The sequence below is a fragment of the Coffea arabica genome, chromosome 3e, assembly GCF_036785885.1.
Source record: "Coffea arabica cultivar ET-39 chromosome 3e, Coffea Arabica ET-39 HiFi, whole genome shotgun sequence".
Taxonomy (NCBI): domain Eukaryota; kingdom Viridiplantae; phylum Streptophyta; class Magnoliopsida; order Gentianales; family Rubiaceae; genus Coffea; species Coffea arabica.
Genome location: NC_092315.1, coordinates 15,711,266 through 15,727,390, shown reverse-complemented (window position 1 = coordinate 15,727,390; position 16,125 = coordinate 15,711,266). Strand labels below are relative to the sequence as shown.

General features: G+C 33.4%; 1 protein-coding gene across 4 annotated transcripts; it reads right to left on the bottom strand.

Annotated features, from left to right (window-relative positions):
• Positions 1-6,265: 6,265 nt before the first annotated feature.
• On the bottom strand, positions 6,266-14,130 carry LOC113736582 (uncharacterized). 4 transcript variants are annotated; one of them, XM_027263629.2, is made up of 11 exons: positions 13,919-14,076; positions 13,756-13,821; positions 12,382-12,413; positions 12,185-12,304; positions 8,308-8,407; positions 8,109-8,168; positions 7,597-7,659; positions 7,297-7,500; positions 7,089-7,200; positions 6,774-6,979; positions 6,266-6,582 (listed from the first exon to the last, which is right to left on the bottom strand). In XM_027263629.2, the coding sequence occupies exons 3-11, from the start codon at positions 12,411-12,413 to the stop codon at positions 6,490-6,492; spliced, it is 990 nt and encodes a 329-aa protein (XP_027119430.1). In that variant the 5' UTR covers positions 13,756-13,821; positions 13,919-14,076; the 3' UTR covers positions 6,266-6,489. The 4 variants fall into 4 exon arrangements, with proteins under 4 accessions (XP_027119430.1, XP_027119431.1, XP_027119432.1 ...); XM_027263630.2 differs by having other exon boundaries at positions 12,185-12,301; XM_027263631.2 differs by lacking the exon at positions 12,382-12,413 and having other exon boundaries at positions 13,919-14,130.
• Positions 14,131-16,125: the final 1,995 nt, after the last annotated feature.

Below are 16,125 nucleotides of genomic sequence, written 5' to 3'. Positions count from 1 at the left end.
TTTAAATTATTTGCAATCATACCAGATTATTGGAGAAAATTTGGTGAACTGCATAACCAAATAAGATATCATATGAATGATACATATACATAGGATTAGTCAATAAATCTCAATTATTGAGAAAATGGACCATAGATCCCATGGCAAATTAAATTCGATTCATTCAAACTTGATACGAATCTCTAAAACTTTTATCAGATTGCCAATAAATCATGAAATTATAAGCAGAACAACATGGTTAGAGGTTGGCTCTGATACCACATATTAAAACTAACTATGTACATGTGAATGTACTAGCAGCGGAAATCTAAATATACTTACCTCTAACCATTATTGTCAAGTACAAGTTGATCTCTTCTTATGTCTTTGACTCCTTCTTATCTATTCTAACAAAAAAAAAATTTGTAGAAGAAGAAAAAGTAGAAGGAGAATTTAGAGTAAGGATCTTCTAACCTATGCCTAATAAAAAAAAGTGTACAATTGATAGAATACCACAGGCTATTTATAAGTTAGGCTAGGGACCCTTACTGGTAAATACAAAAATCCCTAGGGTTTGCTTTCATCAAGGAAATCTTGCCAAAATTCATAACTGAAATAATATTTTCTGACTAATTGATTGATTTGATTGATTAGCTGATTGAATAAGACATCAATTAACAATAGATATCAATCAATCATTAACAAATGGAAGACACTAATTAATTATTAACAAAAATGTCAATCAATTAATCAAGATGTCAATCACCAATCCTTATATCATGGGATACGCTAATTAATTATTAACAAAAATGTCAATCAATTAAATATGATATCAATCACTTTAGAATCAATCATGTGGGTCATAATTGCCTCAAAAAGAGGCAAGTCTTACATTAAGAAGTAAAACATCTTTTACATTGGTGGGGGAAAATTCACTCTTTTAGTTTAGATTAACTAAGTGTATTTATCCCCTAATTCAGGGGAGAGGGTAAAGTGTAATTGACCCTATTCAAAATTTAGCAGTTATAGCCTCTAGATGATTGGCAAGTAGGAGTAAAAACACCATTAAAATTATATAGATTGATTTCAGAACTATGGCAATGACAATATAAGAGGATGTTGCATTAAGCAAATGCAACCATGTTAAATGTGCTAGCCCGTCAGATTTTTTTTTTTCATTTTCTTTAGAAAATCTAAAAGTTAGTTGATTTCTGAAACACCATATGAATATTTTTACAGTTTTTTTTTGGTATTTGATCCATAAGCCTCTACAACCTCTTTTTTAAGTATGGCATTCTTATAATCTGTGGCTATATCACCTTTATGGAACTAAGTTCAAAAGCATCATATTTCAATGACAAAGTTTTGTATTTCATCATAAAATGAGAAATTAGAAAATATGAAAGATATCTACCATTTTGAACTACTGGTGCTACAATTGGATTATACTTGTAAGTTGATTTTACTTTTTATTTTTGTAACATCTTAGTAAGGATAAAAATGGTGAAAAAAAAAAAGAAATTTATGGTGTTAAGAAGTAGGACAACTTTTACATTAGTGGGGCAAAATTTTTATTCCTTTTGTTTAGGTTAACTAAGTGCATTTACCCCCTAATCGGGGGATAAATTGTAATTATCCCTATTCAAAATTGAGTGGTTATAGCCTCTAAATGATTGGCAAGTACGAGTGGAAAACCATTAAAATTACATACAACTAATTTTAAAACGGTGACAATGACAATATAAAGCGTTGTCGCATTAAACAAATGCAACCCTTAAATGTGCCAGCCCTTCAAATGTTTTCTTTTTCTCTTTTCATTTTTTAAGAAAATCTAAAAGGTAATTGATTTTTGAAACGTGATATGAATATTTTTACAGTTTTTTTTTTTGGTATTTGTTCCATAAGCCTCAATAGCCTCATTTTTTAGGCATGGCTTTCTTATAATATGTACAGACACTCAATAGCCTTATTCTTTTGACGACAAAGTTTTGTCCTTCATCATAAAATGAGACATTAAAGAATATGAAAGATATCTACTATTCCATACTGCTGGTCATACAACTATATATATACTTGTAAATTGATTTTACCTTTTATTTTTTATAACATCTCAGTAAAGACGAAAATGATAACAAAAAAAGGTAAAATGTACAGACACTCATTATTTTAGAACCAAAAACTCGTTATTTTTTGTCACTCATTATTCTAGCTATAGCATCACATTTTTGTTATGTCAGTGCTTACATATCTTTGATGAACCAAACACTCATTACAGCTAGAAGCCATAATATTTTAGATTGTGTAAGAAAGAAATACGATGAACCTGTGCTTCATTTAGTTCATGAAGATTTACATATAACTAGTTTGAAGTAAAGTTAACTAATGAATACGGAAAAATTTTGCTTAGTATTGTCCTCAAAACCCAACCATTAAACTCATTAAACTCTTTGAATTTTTTTATATTTTCTATTGGTTCTTGTTATAAAACTTGATAAGTTTATAGATTAATGTTATATTTCATTAAAAAGAAAAAAGGAAAAAACTTCATGGATTTTTGTTCGGTTATGTGAGACAATGGTAATCACTTGAAACTTAACTAAAATGTATGAATTGTAACATGACATTTTCCTTTGCTTATAGTAAAAATTTGATATTTTATAAATTGATAACATCATTTTGAGATTCTTATGTATGTTGCTTTGCACATGGAACTTGGCTTTTCAACTTATTGGGAAAGCATATTTCTTTGAAAATAAAGAATAATGAAATTTGTAAACAAATGGATCTAGATATATACTTTCAAAGAAAGAAAACTTTTATTTTCATTATTTTTATTTTTTTGATTTTTTATCATATGTCCACTTTTTATAGGATTGTTCTCATACCTTTTCTATACATTAACATACTGTTTTAATAAAATGAAAAGAATTTTTCTTTTTTTTTCTTTTACATAGAAACTTTAGGGTGTTTGATTTCTTTCATTTTTCGTGGTTAAGAATTTACCCGTAATGTTTTCTATTTTTGGGCTAACTATAGAGAACACCTTCTACTCTACAAGTTATAATAAAATTTCCTTTCTATAAGAGTAAAAGACCTAGAGAGCCCTTAAACTATCACCATTATCAAGTTTCGGCCCTTGATCTAACTTTTGTCTTCGACTGACTCCTGAACACATTAAAAGTGCATAGTTTAAGGATTTCTGGTCATTTTAATTTTAGTGTGCTTAAGGAAATTGAAATTTCTATTCTTCTTGGGACTTCTACCTCATGCCCTCTGTTCACGACTAAAGGGAAGAAGAAAAAGGGGAGGGGAAGTATGGAAGAGGGAAAGGGAAGGGAAAGAAGAGGGAGGAGGGAGTGGAGGTGGGGTGGTGTAATTTTCAATTTTAAAAAAATACTTTAATAAAATTTTAAATTTTAAAAGCACCCCAACAAATGATTATAGTAAAATTTTTTTTATATACAATGCTATAGTGTAGTATTTGAAAACCATCCTCCAAAAATGTCTGATCCATACGAAGCCTTTTAGTCCTCCTTTACCACAACCATCCACCTACTACCCCTCTTCCACCAGCAATATCGTCCCCCTTCCTTTCTCCTCCCTCTTTCTCTTCCATCTCTTCTCCTTTTTCCAATCCCTTCCCTTCCCTTCCCTTCTTTTCCCTACACCCCCTTCTTTTTCTCACGATCAAGAGGGAAGAGGAAGGGGGAGGAGCACGAAAGAGAAAGGAAGGAGAGGAAAGGGAAGAGAGAGGAGAGAAGAGAGGGGAGGGGGAAGGGGCGGTGGTGGGAAAAGAGGAGAGAGGAGTGGAGAGGGGTGGCGGAAGTGGTACGTGGAAGAAAACAAGGTGGTAGGACTTGTTTTGTTTTTATTTTTTTTTATTCTTATTAGGTGAGGTTGAGATGTGTTTGGAGTTTTATGAGGTGTTTTTGAATTTTTTTTTGGATATGTTACTATAACATTGTATTTTTTAATATTAGTTTTTCAATAAATGCCTAGTCCAAACAGAGACTAATTAATTTGAGAAAGTGTCACAATTCAGAGAGTATAATAAATATAATGTGTATTTACATGATAATTTAGATGTGATTCAGAGAGAAAATTTATGTCAATTCGGAGCAACTACAAGACTTTAGAACTAATGAGAAAGGTCTACGTGGCTATATAAATATCCTATTTGCTAAGTCACATACTAAGTGGGGTTTACTTGACACATTATGCAGGACCAAGTGGAGCGCTTATATATTCATATGGAACTCTTCTATTGGTTCGAGAGCAACTACTAGGCATGCCAAATAGTTGCTTTGGATCAACATAAAATTTCTCATGATTTAGATGTATTAACAAGGGCATGGACTCTGCTTAAAAAATCCTACTTTGTTTATGTCAACCAATGATTGTTCTTGCCCTTGACATAGGAATTAATATGTTAATAAATTTGTCAGATTAGCATTTTCTTTCACAACGGATCTTCTGCCCTAATTACTACTCCACTCTTTATCTTACTTTTTATTATATTACTATTTCTTCTTCACAAATATCATATTTTCATTTTTTTTATTTCTTTAAGTTCCAATAACTATTAACTGAGTAATATACAAAATTTAACAAACTCAAAAAATTAAAACACATAGAAAAATGAGTTTTTTTAATGATTTTTTTTTTGCTGTATTTGGTGATTTTCTATTATATATTACTTTTTTGATACTACTTTGTGGTGGTTGCCACCGGTCTTTGTGGTGGTGCCGGTGCTTATGGAGGAAACAAGTAGAAACAGTAGTAGTAGTAAGCAGAAATGAAAAAAAAATAATAAGTTGCCCCTCAATTTTTTTGAAATTATGTACTTGTCCCAAAAGTTTCCTAAACTAAGTATAAAGTGAATATGTTTCTGTGATTACTTTTCCTACTTTCCCAATTTCATCCTTAACTAGAATAATCTTAGGCTTTAAATTTCGTGCTTTATTTGATATTAATTTGTTAATGATAATGACAAATGATAACTAGTTAAGAGATTTTGGCAAAAAAATAGTTAAGTAAACTCCTTCCATAGAATTTAGCACTGAAAAATTATTTGACACATCAAGAAACTAGGAGTTGATTTGTATTACTCTTAGTATTTGGTTTAGAGTTGAATAACCCTTCATCATACAAAGTTATAAAATGACTAAATGCTTGGAAAGTCTTGTATGGAAGGTTAACTTGGAAGTAAATAATAATAATAATAATAAACCAAAAATCCTATGCATTTATTTGTCCATTGCATATTGTACTTGAAAAAGTGATATTTGACGTTGTAAACCCGAGAAAATTATATATTACAAATATATATATATATATATATATATATATATATTCTCTTGGGAGGTTGTGAACCCAATTATCATTGGGGAGGTTTTGGGCCCATATCATGTATCGGCTCAATGAAGTCCTAAATTATGTCATCAAAGATTAAGCACTAACAGATTTAGCAAAGTTCCTAAGGTTAAAATAGAGCACAGAGACCTGATCCCACTTGCAATTCCAATCATTTTTTTTTTGTGTCAAAAAATCTATTTTTTCTTCGTACTCCCTTTACTCCGTTTATTTTATGAATTTTTTTTAACTGGTGCCCAATAGATATGCCTAAATTATATATAATTTATCATGTTAATGCACGTAGTCACTATTAATCTGATTGAATTGGATAGTAAAATGAGAAGAATTGTTGGTAGAAGGTCCTCAATTCAATATCTCCAACTCAAAAAAGGTATAAATATAAATAGTCACCAATAATCCACCCTCTATATTACCCTCTGCATTTAGACACTTTTTCGAATTAAGTATACTTTTTTGAAAAAAACTAACACCTAAAACCCTTTTTAATGTCTAACGACTGAACCTTTATTATATTACACTTCTTACTTTGGTATGTCCATAGAAATTTCCCCTCCTAATTATCAATGCATTAATTACATTCTATTTTAGCCCTATAAAGCAATTCACCCATCGAACTTTTGCATTTTTCTCCCACGGAGTCTGCAAATTGCCAAAATTGTAGGACAATACTTGGGGGAGATTCTTACCAAAGAATCCAAATGGGAAGCTTTTTTTAAGTTTGTGCTGCTCGTACTAAAATGCTCGGGGATTAACGTATTTAAGTGTTCGAATCCTAATGGAGAGATTCTTACATAACCTTTATCTAAATTAATTTTTTTTTTCTTGAGTAAAATTGTGTAAGAAGAAACCTTTATACTACTAGTATAGGAAAGCTTAATCCTAACCTAAACAGACAGAAAAAAGTACCAAATAGAGCGAAATGAAGACACCTTGTATTATTGAACGTCAAATTCCACTAACAAATACAAGTAAAGTGGTATCACCTTCCGTTTAAGCAAAGTAATCAAAAATTACAAGGCCGTCCTAGCATACAAATGTAGGAAAGTTCTATTGCTATAATAAATACATCCATCTTGCCAATTACCGATGTCACCACAAACAAATGGGAAAATTATACAGCAAAAGGCCTCCCAATTAAGAGTCTTGTGGAGTCTCGAATCTTGTCGGGGTATCAATTCCAGCCATGCAGCAAAGGCCTGATATCAGAATTATGAGCAAAACTATTGCCTGAAACATTACAATGAGCAAATGGGTTAGTTGAAGATCAAACGAGTTTAACAGTTTGTTAGTAGAATGAGAGGACCCAATACATACACAACGATAATTCAAGAAATTGATAAATCCTGAACTGTTAGGCAATCATATCTTTAGATTACATATCAAATGCCAGAGTCTATGGACAGAAAACTTTGACTTACCACTAAGAGGCCCTCCAAAAGTGATGACTTTATTTGACAAACTCCATCACATGTTGAGTTGGTTGATCCTTTGCCTTCAGCTAGAAATCTTCTCAGATCCTGGTGGGAACGATTCTCGATGGAGCCATTAGGATCGGATACATAGAGAACTGTATACTTAGCATTTAAATGCTCCACAGAGCTGATGAGCTGAGATAAAAGTTGAGCTGCAGAAGGGTTCAGTCAGTTTACACCAGCTTTTCAAGGTAAGTGACTATTCTGTTAAACAGAAGTTATATAAACCGAAAGCATAGCCCAAGGTGTTTATAATTATACCCTCAGAAAGTGGATGTTCAGACTCTAGATCAGTCTGGGATCCACCCTGGCAAACCACGATCAGATTCGCCTGTCCCATGGTTCTCTTTTCCATCTTGAAAGCCAGGTAATCCTACTCATGTCACAGGATTAAACAAACCATTACATACTTCCCACAGAAAAAATGAACACCTAAACAAATGATACAAGAATTGCCCATTTCATTTACCCGAACAGCAGGAATATCAGCAAGTTTCTCAAACCTTTCACCCTCCAAAGAGCACGTATTGAGGACAGCAATATCATGCATTCCTAAACCACTGCCACAAGTACCTTCGAACTCTGAAATCAAAGAGCTTTCCAGAGCTTTGTTCTCCTCTGTTGCAGCAACATATGGGAAGGCCATGGAAAAGTTGGAGTTCCCAAAAGAGACCTGGTAGTCAGAATCAAATAATAATTACAAGCAAGATATTAATGTGATTGACTTCATATACAAATAATAATTCCCTATTCCAGCTATTATAAGTACCTTGAGCAAGTCCACAAGCATAGGGTCTGCTTTCTTGGTCATAGAAATATCCACGGATTGTAACTACGCATGAAAGAGTTCGTAAGTGCCAGTTAGAGGAAGAAAAGTAACTTAAAGAGCTTGAGATGCAGGATCAACACTGCCCTAATAAAGGCTCACACAACATTGGTGACTCTCAATGCATCAATTTAAGTCACACTGATGCCAACAATATTCATCTGCCATTATCATCTCATATTGCCCCCATCTCAGACACACTATCCATCACACCCTTATAAGACCATTAAGCAACATATATTACTTGTGAACATATCATTTTCACACTACTCAGGTGAAAAACTATTGTAATTTCTAAAGAGAAACCTCCAGAAATTAATATGTGAATATATTCATCCTAATTGTATACAGAGTATAAATGAAGGTTTTGGAGTTTCTGCAAGAAACGGAAACTGAAAGCACAAAAGCTACATAAGCAAATCTTATGTTCGTTCTAATCACACAAGGAATTTTACCTCTTTTCCAACAAAAAGAAGAGCAAAATCCAAAGGTTGTGGAGTTTCTTTTCCTGAGCACTGATGGAAAAAGAAACATTAGAAGAATTGATAACATGTATGTAAATAGGGTGAAAACTCCGCAAGAGTTGCAGCAAAAGGAGGAAACAAATAAGGAAAAAAAACGGCAGTAAACTAGAGGTACAGTGCAGAAGAGTACCAGTAAACTTGACCAGCCACCTTCAGACATCACAGATTTGGCCAAATCCTTTGCGATGAGGGTTCTGTAATCTACAGCTTCTACATCTCTACTACTATATCTGCATCGTGCAAAATCACTATCAGATTCATACGGATAGGATTATCATGGACTTTTTTAAACCAATCCACACACAGATGACACATAGGGTAAGAGGAAAACACAAATGAGTACTCTAAGCACCATTTGATAAGATCTTTTTGTCGTTTAATCTCTGTAGCACTTATGCTCAATAAACAAAGAACAGCTTCTTATCTATGTAGCATTTGAGGACACAAAACACAGAAAATTTCTTGGCATGTGTATATGCTCTTAATTTCACATAAAATAATCAGTAAAACAGGTGATCTTTTAATAAACGTCGAGAAGTGCTCTTAATTTCACAAAAAGAACAAACGTTGGTATAACAGGTGACTTTTTTAACAAACTTCACGAAGGCAATTTATAAAAGGGAAAAAAACTAACATACAGTTTAGCCAGTCGGAAAATTACCCAAGTAACAATGAGATACCTATTCCAAACTCTCAAGCCCTCCCCTTTACTCTTATGAGGCATAGACTTTCAGTAGAACCTAGAATGGTAGGACTTCATGGTTCATCTTTTCCTTTAAAAACAAGAAATAACAACAAAATGGATGCTGTTTATGCAATAAAGAAATGTGAAAAACATAATTTTTACTCAAGAATCCCCATGACAGTTTCTTGACTAAGCAGGATAACATATCAGAAAGAGAAACATCCAGAAACCTACACCATATCATAGATTGACCCAACAGTAACAGTGGGAGAAGAGAATAGCTATTGATATCCCCAGTTCCAATCAGCTTACAGATTTTACCTCTAGAACTTAAACTATAATGACCAAGTTCAACAAAAAAAGGGAAAAAGCTAACATACAGTTTACCCAGTCACGAAATTACCCAAGTAACCATGAGATACCTATTCCAAACAATCAAGCCATCCCCTTTCCTTTTATAAGGCTTAGACTTTCACATAATTTTTGCTCAAGGATCCCCAGGACTAGGGGTGGCAATTCGGGTCCAATCAGGTTGGCGGGTTGGGTCTTGACCCGACCCGTCAAAAAAATCTGTTGACCCGAACCCGACCCGTCAACCCGTGACGGGTCAGTATATCTAACACGAATCCGAAAATTTTGGGTTGGCGGGTCGACCCGAAATGACCCGTAAATTAATTTTAATTTATTAATTTATCACTGTAAATTCTAATAAAATCAATTTCTCACAAAATTAATTACATCATCAAGTAATAAAAATTTAAATAAATAATTTCAAATCAAATCCAAAATAAATTAAACACCCTAAAAGTGTTTTATTCCAAACCAAATATAAAATAAATTAAAAAGAATTATATTATTTGTCCAAATATAATAATTTTAACTTCATACAAGGTAAATAAATTCATTTAGGATTAAGTAATTAATGCCTTAGAAAAAAAAGAATGATTTAGTTTAGTTAGATAAAATAATTTAATAAATTTGTAAACGGGTCATATCAGGTCACCACGGGTTGACCCGAAATTGACCTGTTTTCTTTTCGGGTTCATCGGGTTCGACCCGATTCTGACCCGAACCCCCAAAACTTCAATCCAAACCCATTAATTTCGTGTTAGGTTCGTGTCGTGTTTTCGGGTCGTGTCAGAAATTGCCACCCCTACCCAGGACCAGTTTCTTGACTATACCCATGTAACCATGAGATGCCTATTCCAAACTCTCAAGCCCTCCCCTTTCCTCTTACAAGGCTTAGACTCTCACATAACTTTTACTCAAGGATCCCCAGGACTCAGTTTCTTGACTATGCAGGATAACATATCAAAAAGAGAATGATCCAGAAACCTACACCATATCATAGATCGTCCCAACGGTAACAATGGGAGAGGAGAATAGCTAATACTATCCCTAGTTCCAATCGGCTTACAGATTTTACCTCTAGTACTTAAACTACACTGCCCAACTTTAACAAAATGTTACAGCCAGATCTATTACTAGTTATTGCTAAACCAATGCCCAAATCCAGTAACCTAGAGACAAAGATATCTACATAAGTTTAGGTTAGGTCGGGAATCTTTGCTCTTTTCTTTTGCATTTCCGCTGCCTGCGTTCTTCTTGGTGTCCGTCCGTATCGCAAAGCTGGTCGACGCCAGCTGTAATGGTTGAAAAGGGGGCCCACCAAGACCCTCTAATAACACACACACACACACACACATATATATTATATGTATGTATGTACAAACATCGCACAATATCAAATCAACTACCAGATATCTAGGCCAATATGATCTGGACTTCAATTATAGAGGGAGAAAAAGAGCTTATCCAAAAAGGTTAAAATTGAGATATAATATTTAGCTTTCTGAAATATTGTGGGATTTACATTAGCTAAGGATTAGATTCTCCTATTGACTGAGCAAAGGTAGATGTTATCCCCAGACCTCTTCTATCCTAGTTTTCTTTGAGTTTTTCCCATTTCTTCTAAGTAGAAAAAGAAAACCCAATAGGTATATAGGACACCGATATACTTCAATTGTGAAAGCAGCCAACATCTAAACCTTGCACTGATGACCAGAAGGAGAAGAGGAAATTTTTCACTACACTATTCCTTAAATCAATTAGCTGTTACATGTCTCAGATTCACGGTTCCCCAAACATCATACAACATTAGTTCAAGTACATCCCAGTAACTCCTCCATTAAGTTGCAGTTCATCAGCTATCTGAAGTTTGATACTAAATTGAAAATTGCCCAAAAATTTATTCCTCCTCATATATATCCCGCTTCATGACCTGGATCCCCACCCTCAATTTAAAGGGAAGGTATAAAACTTACTCATAGCCTATTATCAACATAAGAACATTTTCTTCATCCTAAGGCCACCAACTACAAATCTCAAGGTTCGTCTTGCAAACGCCAATGAGCTGGAAATAATTACGCTCAAGTGTCGTGGAAACATATCTTCAACAAATATCCTTTCTGCTTTAACAATAAGGGCAAAAACAATGAGGAAATAAGAGCTCTTCACCTTTCTTTAAGATGCTTCATTATGCAATGAGTATGGCTTTTGGGTTCTTTTCTTTTTTCCCTTTTCTAATAAAAGCAGAGTGGCTGACGGTTTTCCACTCTAACCACAGGTTTTGATTCAATAAAAAATGCATTGAAAAAAAAAACTACGACATGAGCAAGAGGCATGTTTGACTATGTAAGAAAGCATTCCCCAAAATCTATAAGCCACTTATTGCCTTCCATTTGTTAAAGGTCAGCATTTGCTTTTGATCCTTTTATAATTGATGAAGATTTCTTCTGCTCTCAGCTCTGGCTACCAAGACAAATCCTTCTTATCCACAATCTAATATTCATCTCTATACCCCTTCGGATACGCATTAGCTTCATATACAATCATCAAAATCCATTACCATCCCCTATCATCCCATAAGATGCTTGCAACTGCCAATGGCCACTACCAACATGATCCAAGGCTCTACTCAGTGATACAAAATTGCTTAGGTGTTCTACTTAGAGCTGTATTTATATTGTCAAGGTTAATGAAATTTTCCCCTCAATCGCTTCAATACGAAGTTCGTGGTCAATGTAAATTCCAAATTGGACAAAAGGATTCCCAAAAATAAAAAATCCAACAAAGCATCTTTAAATATTGACATTTCAAGGATTGAAAGAATATAATATAGAGGAACATTTTCAAAAACCTCTTCACCAGACACATATAACTAAAAGAAAAGCTAAGCTTTACCAAATAGTCAGGAGAAGAGATAAGCCACTAAGCACCATTGGTAAGTGAAGAAACAAAAATCCAACGAAAAGAACCATACCCATCTTGGTGAGGTGACCATAGAAATGCAGGGGCTGTAGAAGGAAATGTGAGGCCTAATGGAAGCTGAGAGGCAACCAACAAAGCCACCACTAATGCCGCCACCATCTTCATTTTCCTTCTAGCAAAGTACCAAATAACACTTATCAGATATCAGTAGAAAGTACAGAAGATATTAATAAAGTTAAACAAACAAACCTTGTGAAGTCACACAAGACAGACAGGATCATCTACATAGCAGTTCAACAGTTCTAGTTTAGGATAATCGCAAAAACTATCAAAGTGTAGCTAAAAATAAAACACTTGTACTAGTTTGGTTTGGTAATCACTAGAGAATAATTCAACAATTGGCTGACTAGCCAACTACTTGGAGCTACAAATAGACATCATGCAAATGCAAATAGTACAGATAGTTTTGAGTATATGGTGCTGTACTTATGTTGTAATCAATAAGAGGCTACTTGTTGCAAATCACAAACCTAACCAGTCCATTTGATGAATTTGGTGTCATAAATGTGTCAATAATTGGTGAACCTATTACGTCCACTGATGTTATTAGAGAAGGAAATTGTACCCTTTTTTTTTTATAAATAGCTTAATTCTAAAATTATCATTCAATATAAAATCATATAGAATTAAGTAAAAAAGATAGACTAACTACTTTATCGCATAAACTGAATCATCACCTTCAGATACATTATACCATATACATGATAGGTAAACAATGCCGTCAGTCTATTATATCTAAACTTTTCTAAGGATGGTTCAATACGCAAAGTATGCAACATCTCTCACCAAAATGTTAAAGACTTTTAGAAAAGAAAAGTAATAAAAATTAGCAAATGTCATTCAAACTCCATATTAGTGGTTAAGTTAATCTTGTGGAACAAAGTTTCCTGTCTCTCTACAGTCTATTGAAACACTTCGAAAACCTTCCCTCATTTTCTCCAGTTTTCCCACAGCTATGCTCATTGGCCTTCACACAACTCCCACCACTCACCATGACAAGAAGTCCTTTAAGCCATAAATGCCAAAATCAACCACCCCCATTAGCATGTCCTTGCCAATTAGACCATGAAAGAACCACAGAAATTAAAATTATCGCTTCAAAATTCATGGCAAAATATCCTCCAAAGCACGACCTATAATCAGAAAAACGACTTCAACTATGCCCACATTCAACAAAGTCACACTAATGGTACATCAAATTAGGAAATATTGGCAACAAATTAATGACCTAAAACACATTCATTTACTACTAAAAAAGAGAGAATGGAAATGATTGAGTACGTTTCGGCGAAACAGATGACAATAAACCATGATCTAGATTGATTTTCATACATATCCTCATGCACAATGAATGATTTCATGTGCCATCAGTACATAGCTTTTCACAATATTAGTAAGAAGGAGCTCAAATTTCAACAGAACACTCGAAATAATCAATCTTCCCCCAAAAATTGACATCAAGTAAACGATAATTACCATCAGATCCAGAGAACCCAATATGTCCTTTCAAACAAAACGACTAGTATTATTTCGTAAGCAAAAATAAACCAGAAAGATGCATACCGATGGGGGGAGTTCCAGTGAGGAGCTCGAAGGATTGCAAGGCGATAATCGAAACTATCCAAAAACCTAGAAAAACAAATCCAATTGGACCTTAAGGTACTGGAATTTTGCGTTTTACCACTACTAGTTAATCAAATTTCAGCTTAAAGTTGCCGATTTTTACCCTTAGTTGAATTCTGCGGTGAAGTATCAGCCGGTCACCGATTCTCCGGCGACGAGTCGGATCTGCCGGACGTGTTAATCAGGAGTAGGGGGACGATGGGTTTCGGAATCCGGGAATCAGAAAGAAATTATGTTACGAGTTATTTATTTATCGCAATAGTTCAAAAAAGGTGAAATACAGTAAAGCCCCCTCAAGTATCTCACTGTCCCACTTTGCTCCCCTTTTCTCTTAACCCGTCAATCTTAAATCGGCTTAAATAAAATGTTACCACTGTACTTAGAGGTTAGTTTCAATTTACACCCTATATTAATGACATTTATATATGTATCACCTCCTAATAACTAATCAAAACGACTTGTCATGTAACTTCTATGCATGGTTTCAAAACTCAACCCAAATTGCACGGTTAAATTGTTGATCAAACTTCTTTTCGAGCTAAATTACGCTTCAAACCTGCAATGGTTGAAAAAGCGTTCTAGATTTTGAAAATCAGTTGAATTATTCAGTCAAACTAGTGATCTATTGAACTAAAATGGCATTTAGTACACCAGTCAATTCGTAGTCCGTTTTGTTGATTCTTAAATAAAATTAAGTAGGCTCTGATTGAAGGATGGTCTATGAAGCATTAATACATGTATTATGTATCTTTTTTGTGTTAAATCGTCTAATTTTATTTTTAATTTTAAAACATATCCCTTTGTTGTGAAATTATATTTTTCCCTTTTTTTACATTTCTAAAATTATACTTTAGATCTAAATCATTTATAAATTCAAATTGCTTATGTAATTTCAAGTTTCTTATCCACATATCATTTTTAAATTTAAAATTGATCAAATATGAATCAAAGCACTTCATTATCTTTCTTTCTTTTTTGTTTAAAGGAATTTGATTTTCTAATTTAATTGATTGACCAAATATGTATATATAGAGGTTATTTCATTGGACTATAAGATAACTTAATTAAAATATTAATTAGATATTATGTATTAATGAAGTCATGTGACAATTATGATTCAATAACCGTCAATTCAAGATTGAATCAGTGACCCCTGATTCAGTAAATTTTTTGATTTGATGAATAGGGTGGGTTTCAAAACCTTGCTTTTGTCTTTGTAGTCAAACTAGATAATCATTTTCCAATTTACTCTTGTGGTGTTGAATACTTTCCTTTTTTGCAATTTTCTTCTCTCTTTCTTCTTTATCTTTATTTATAATTCTTTTCAGGCTTAAGCATATGATTTTATTTTAAAATAAAAATTTTAATCATTGTAAACAAACATTAAGATACTAAGAAGTATATATTTAGTAAACATGTTTTATGTAATGTATTTTTGGTAAATAATAATTGTAGAAAAAGATAGATATAAAACGATTGCTACCACTCCTTTTGGACATTATGAATGGAAGGTAATGCATTTTGGTTTAAAAAATGCTCCATCAGAATTTCAAAATATAATGAATGATATTTTTAACCCCTATAGTTCATTCATAATAGTACTAGCATGGGTCTGGCCGTGCGACGCACCGGCCTACCCACTGATATGACCAACTAAATTATGGATTAAAAAATTGCTATTTATTGAGTTTTTTTTATTTTTTGGATTTCCTGTAACAATGAGGATAATTTGCTAAAAGATCATAATGTATATATAGGTTCAAGAGGTAAATAATATGCAAATCACAACCATACATTACATAAACTAAGTCATTTATGTTTTAATAGAATACATACATGAGTGCTAGCCACAGTTACATATTAGGAGGCTTAAATAAGCTTCATTGCCTATTGAATTACAACATTGTTGGTTAAATTATTAATAGTTATATTAGGATCCATTACTTTTTAAGTCAAAAGAATAATGTATCATAATATAATTCAAAACATATTGTCTAAGCAATGAAGGCAGGCACTAAGGTAATTAACAAAAGATTTAACAAAAGTACAGAATTATGCCATATTAGACTTGCTTAGCTTTAGCTTTCTTTGTTGGACTGTCTTTGATATTGCCAGGTGGACTATACTGTTTTGCAGCTTCTTTGGCAAACTGTTCAGGAGCCTTTGTTGCATGTTTAGCAGGTGTGTCTGTTGGTAAAGCTTGATTTTGAGATGGGCTTTCTGGAAACTCAAGACTTCTTTTTACTCCACTGGTTGTAGATGTGCGGCTTTCTTTGCAAGAACTGGCTGTAGCAATTTCTTCAAGTACCA

What these genes read in the sequence shown, in the direction of transcription:
- LOC113736582 (XM_027263629.2), bottom strand. Translation starts at nt 12,413, where the DNA reads ATGATCCTGTCTGTCTTGTGTGACTTCACAAG. An exon ending in TGCTTGTGGACTTGCTCAAG is followed by an intron (nt 7,501 to 7,596) that starts GTACTTATAATA and finishes TCTGACTACCAG; the next exon opens with GTCTCTTTTGGGAACTCCAA. An exon ending in TTTTGGAGGGCCTCTTAGTG is followed by an intron (nt 6,583 to 6,773) that starts GTAAGTCAAAGT and finishes GTAATGTTTCAG; the next exon opens with GCAATAGTTTTGCTCATAAT.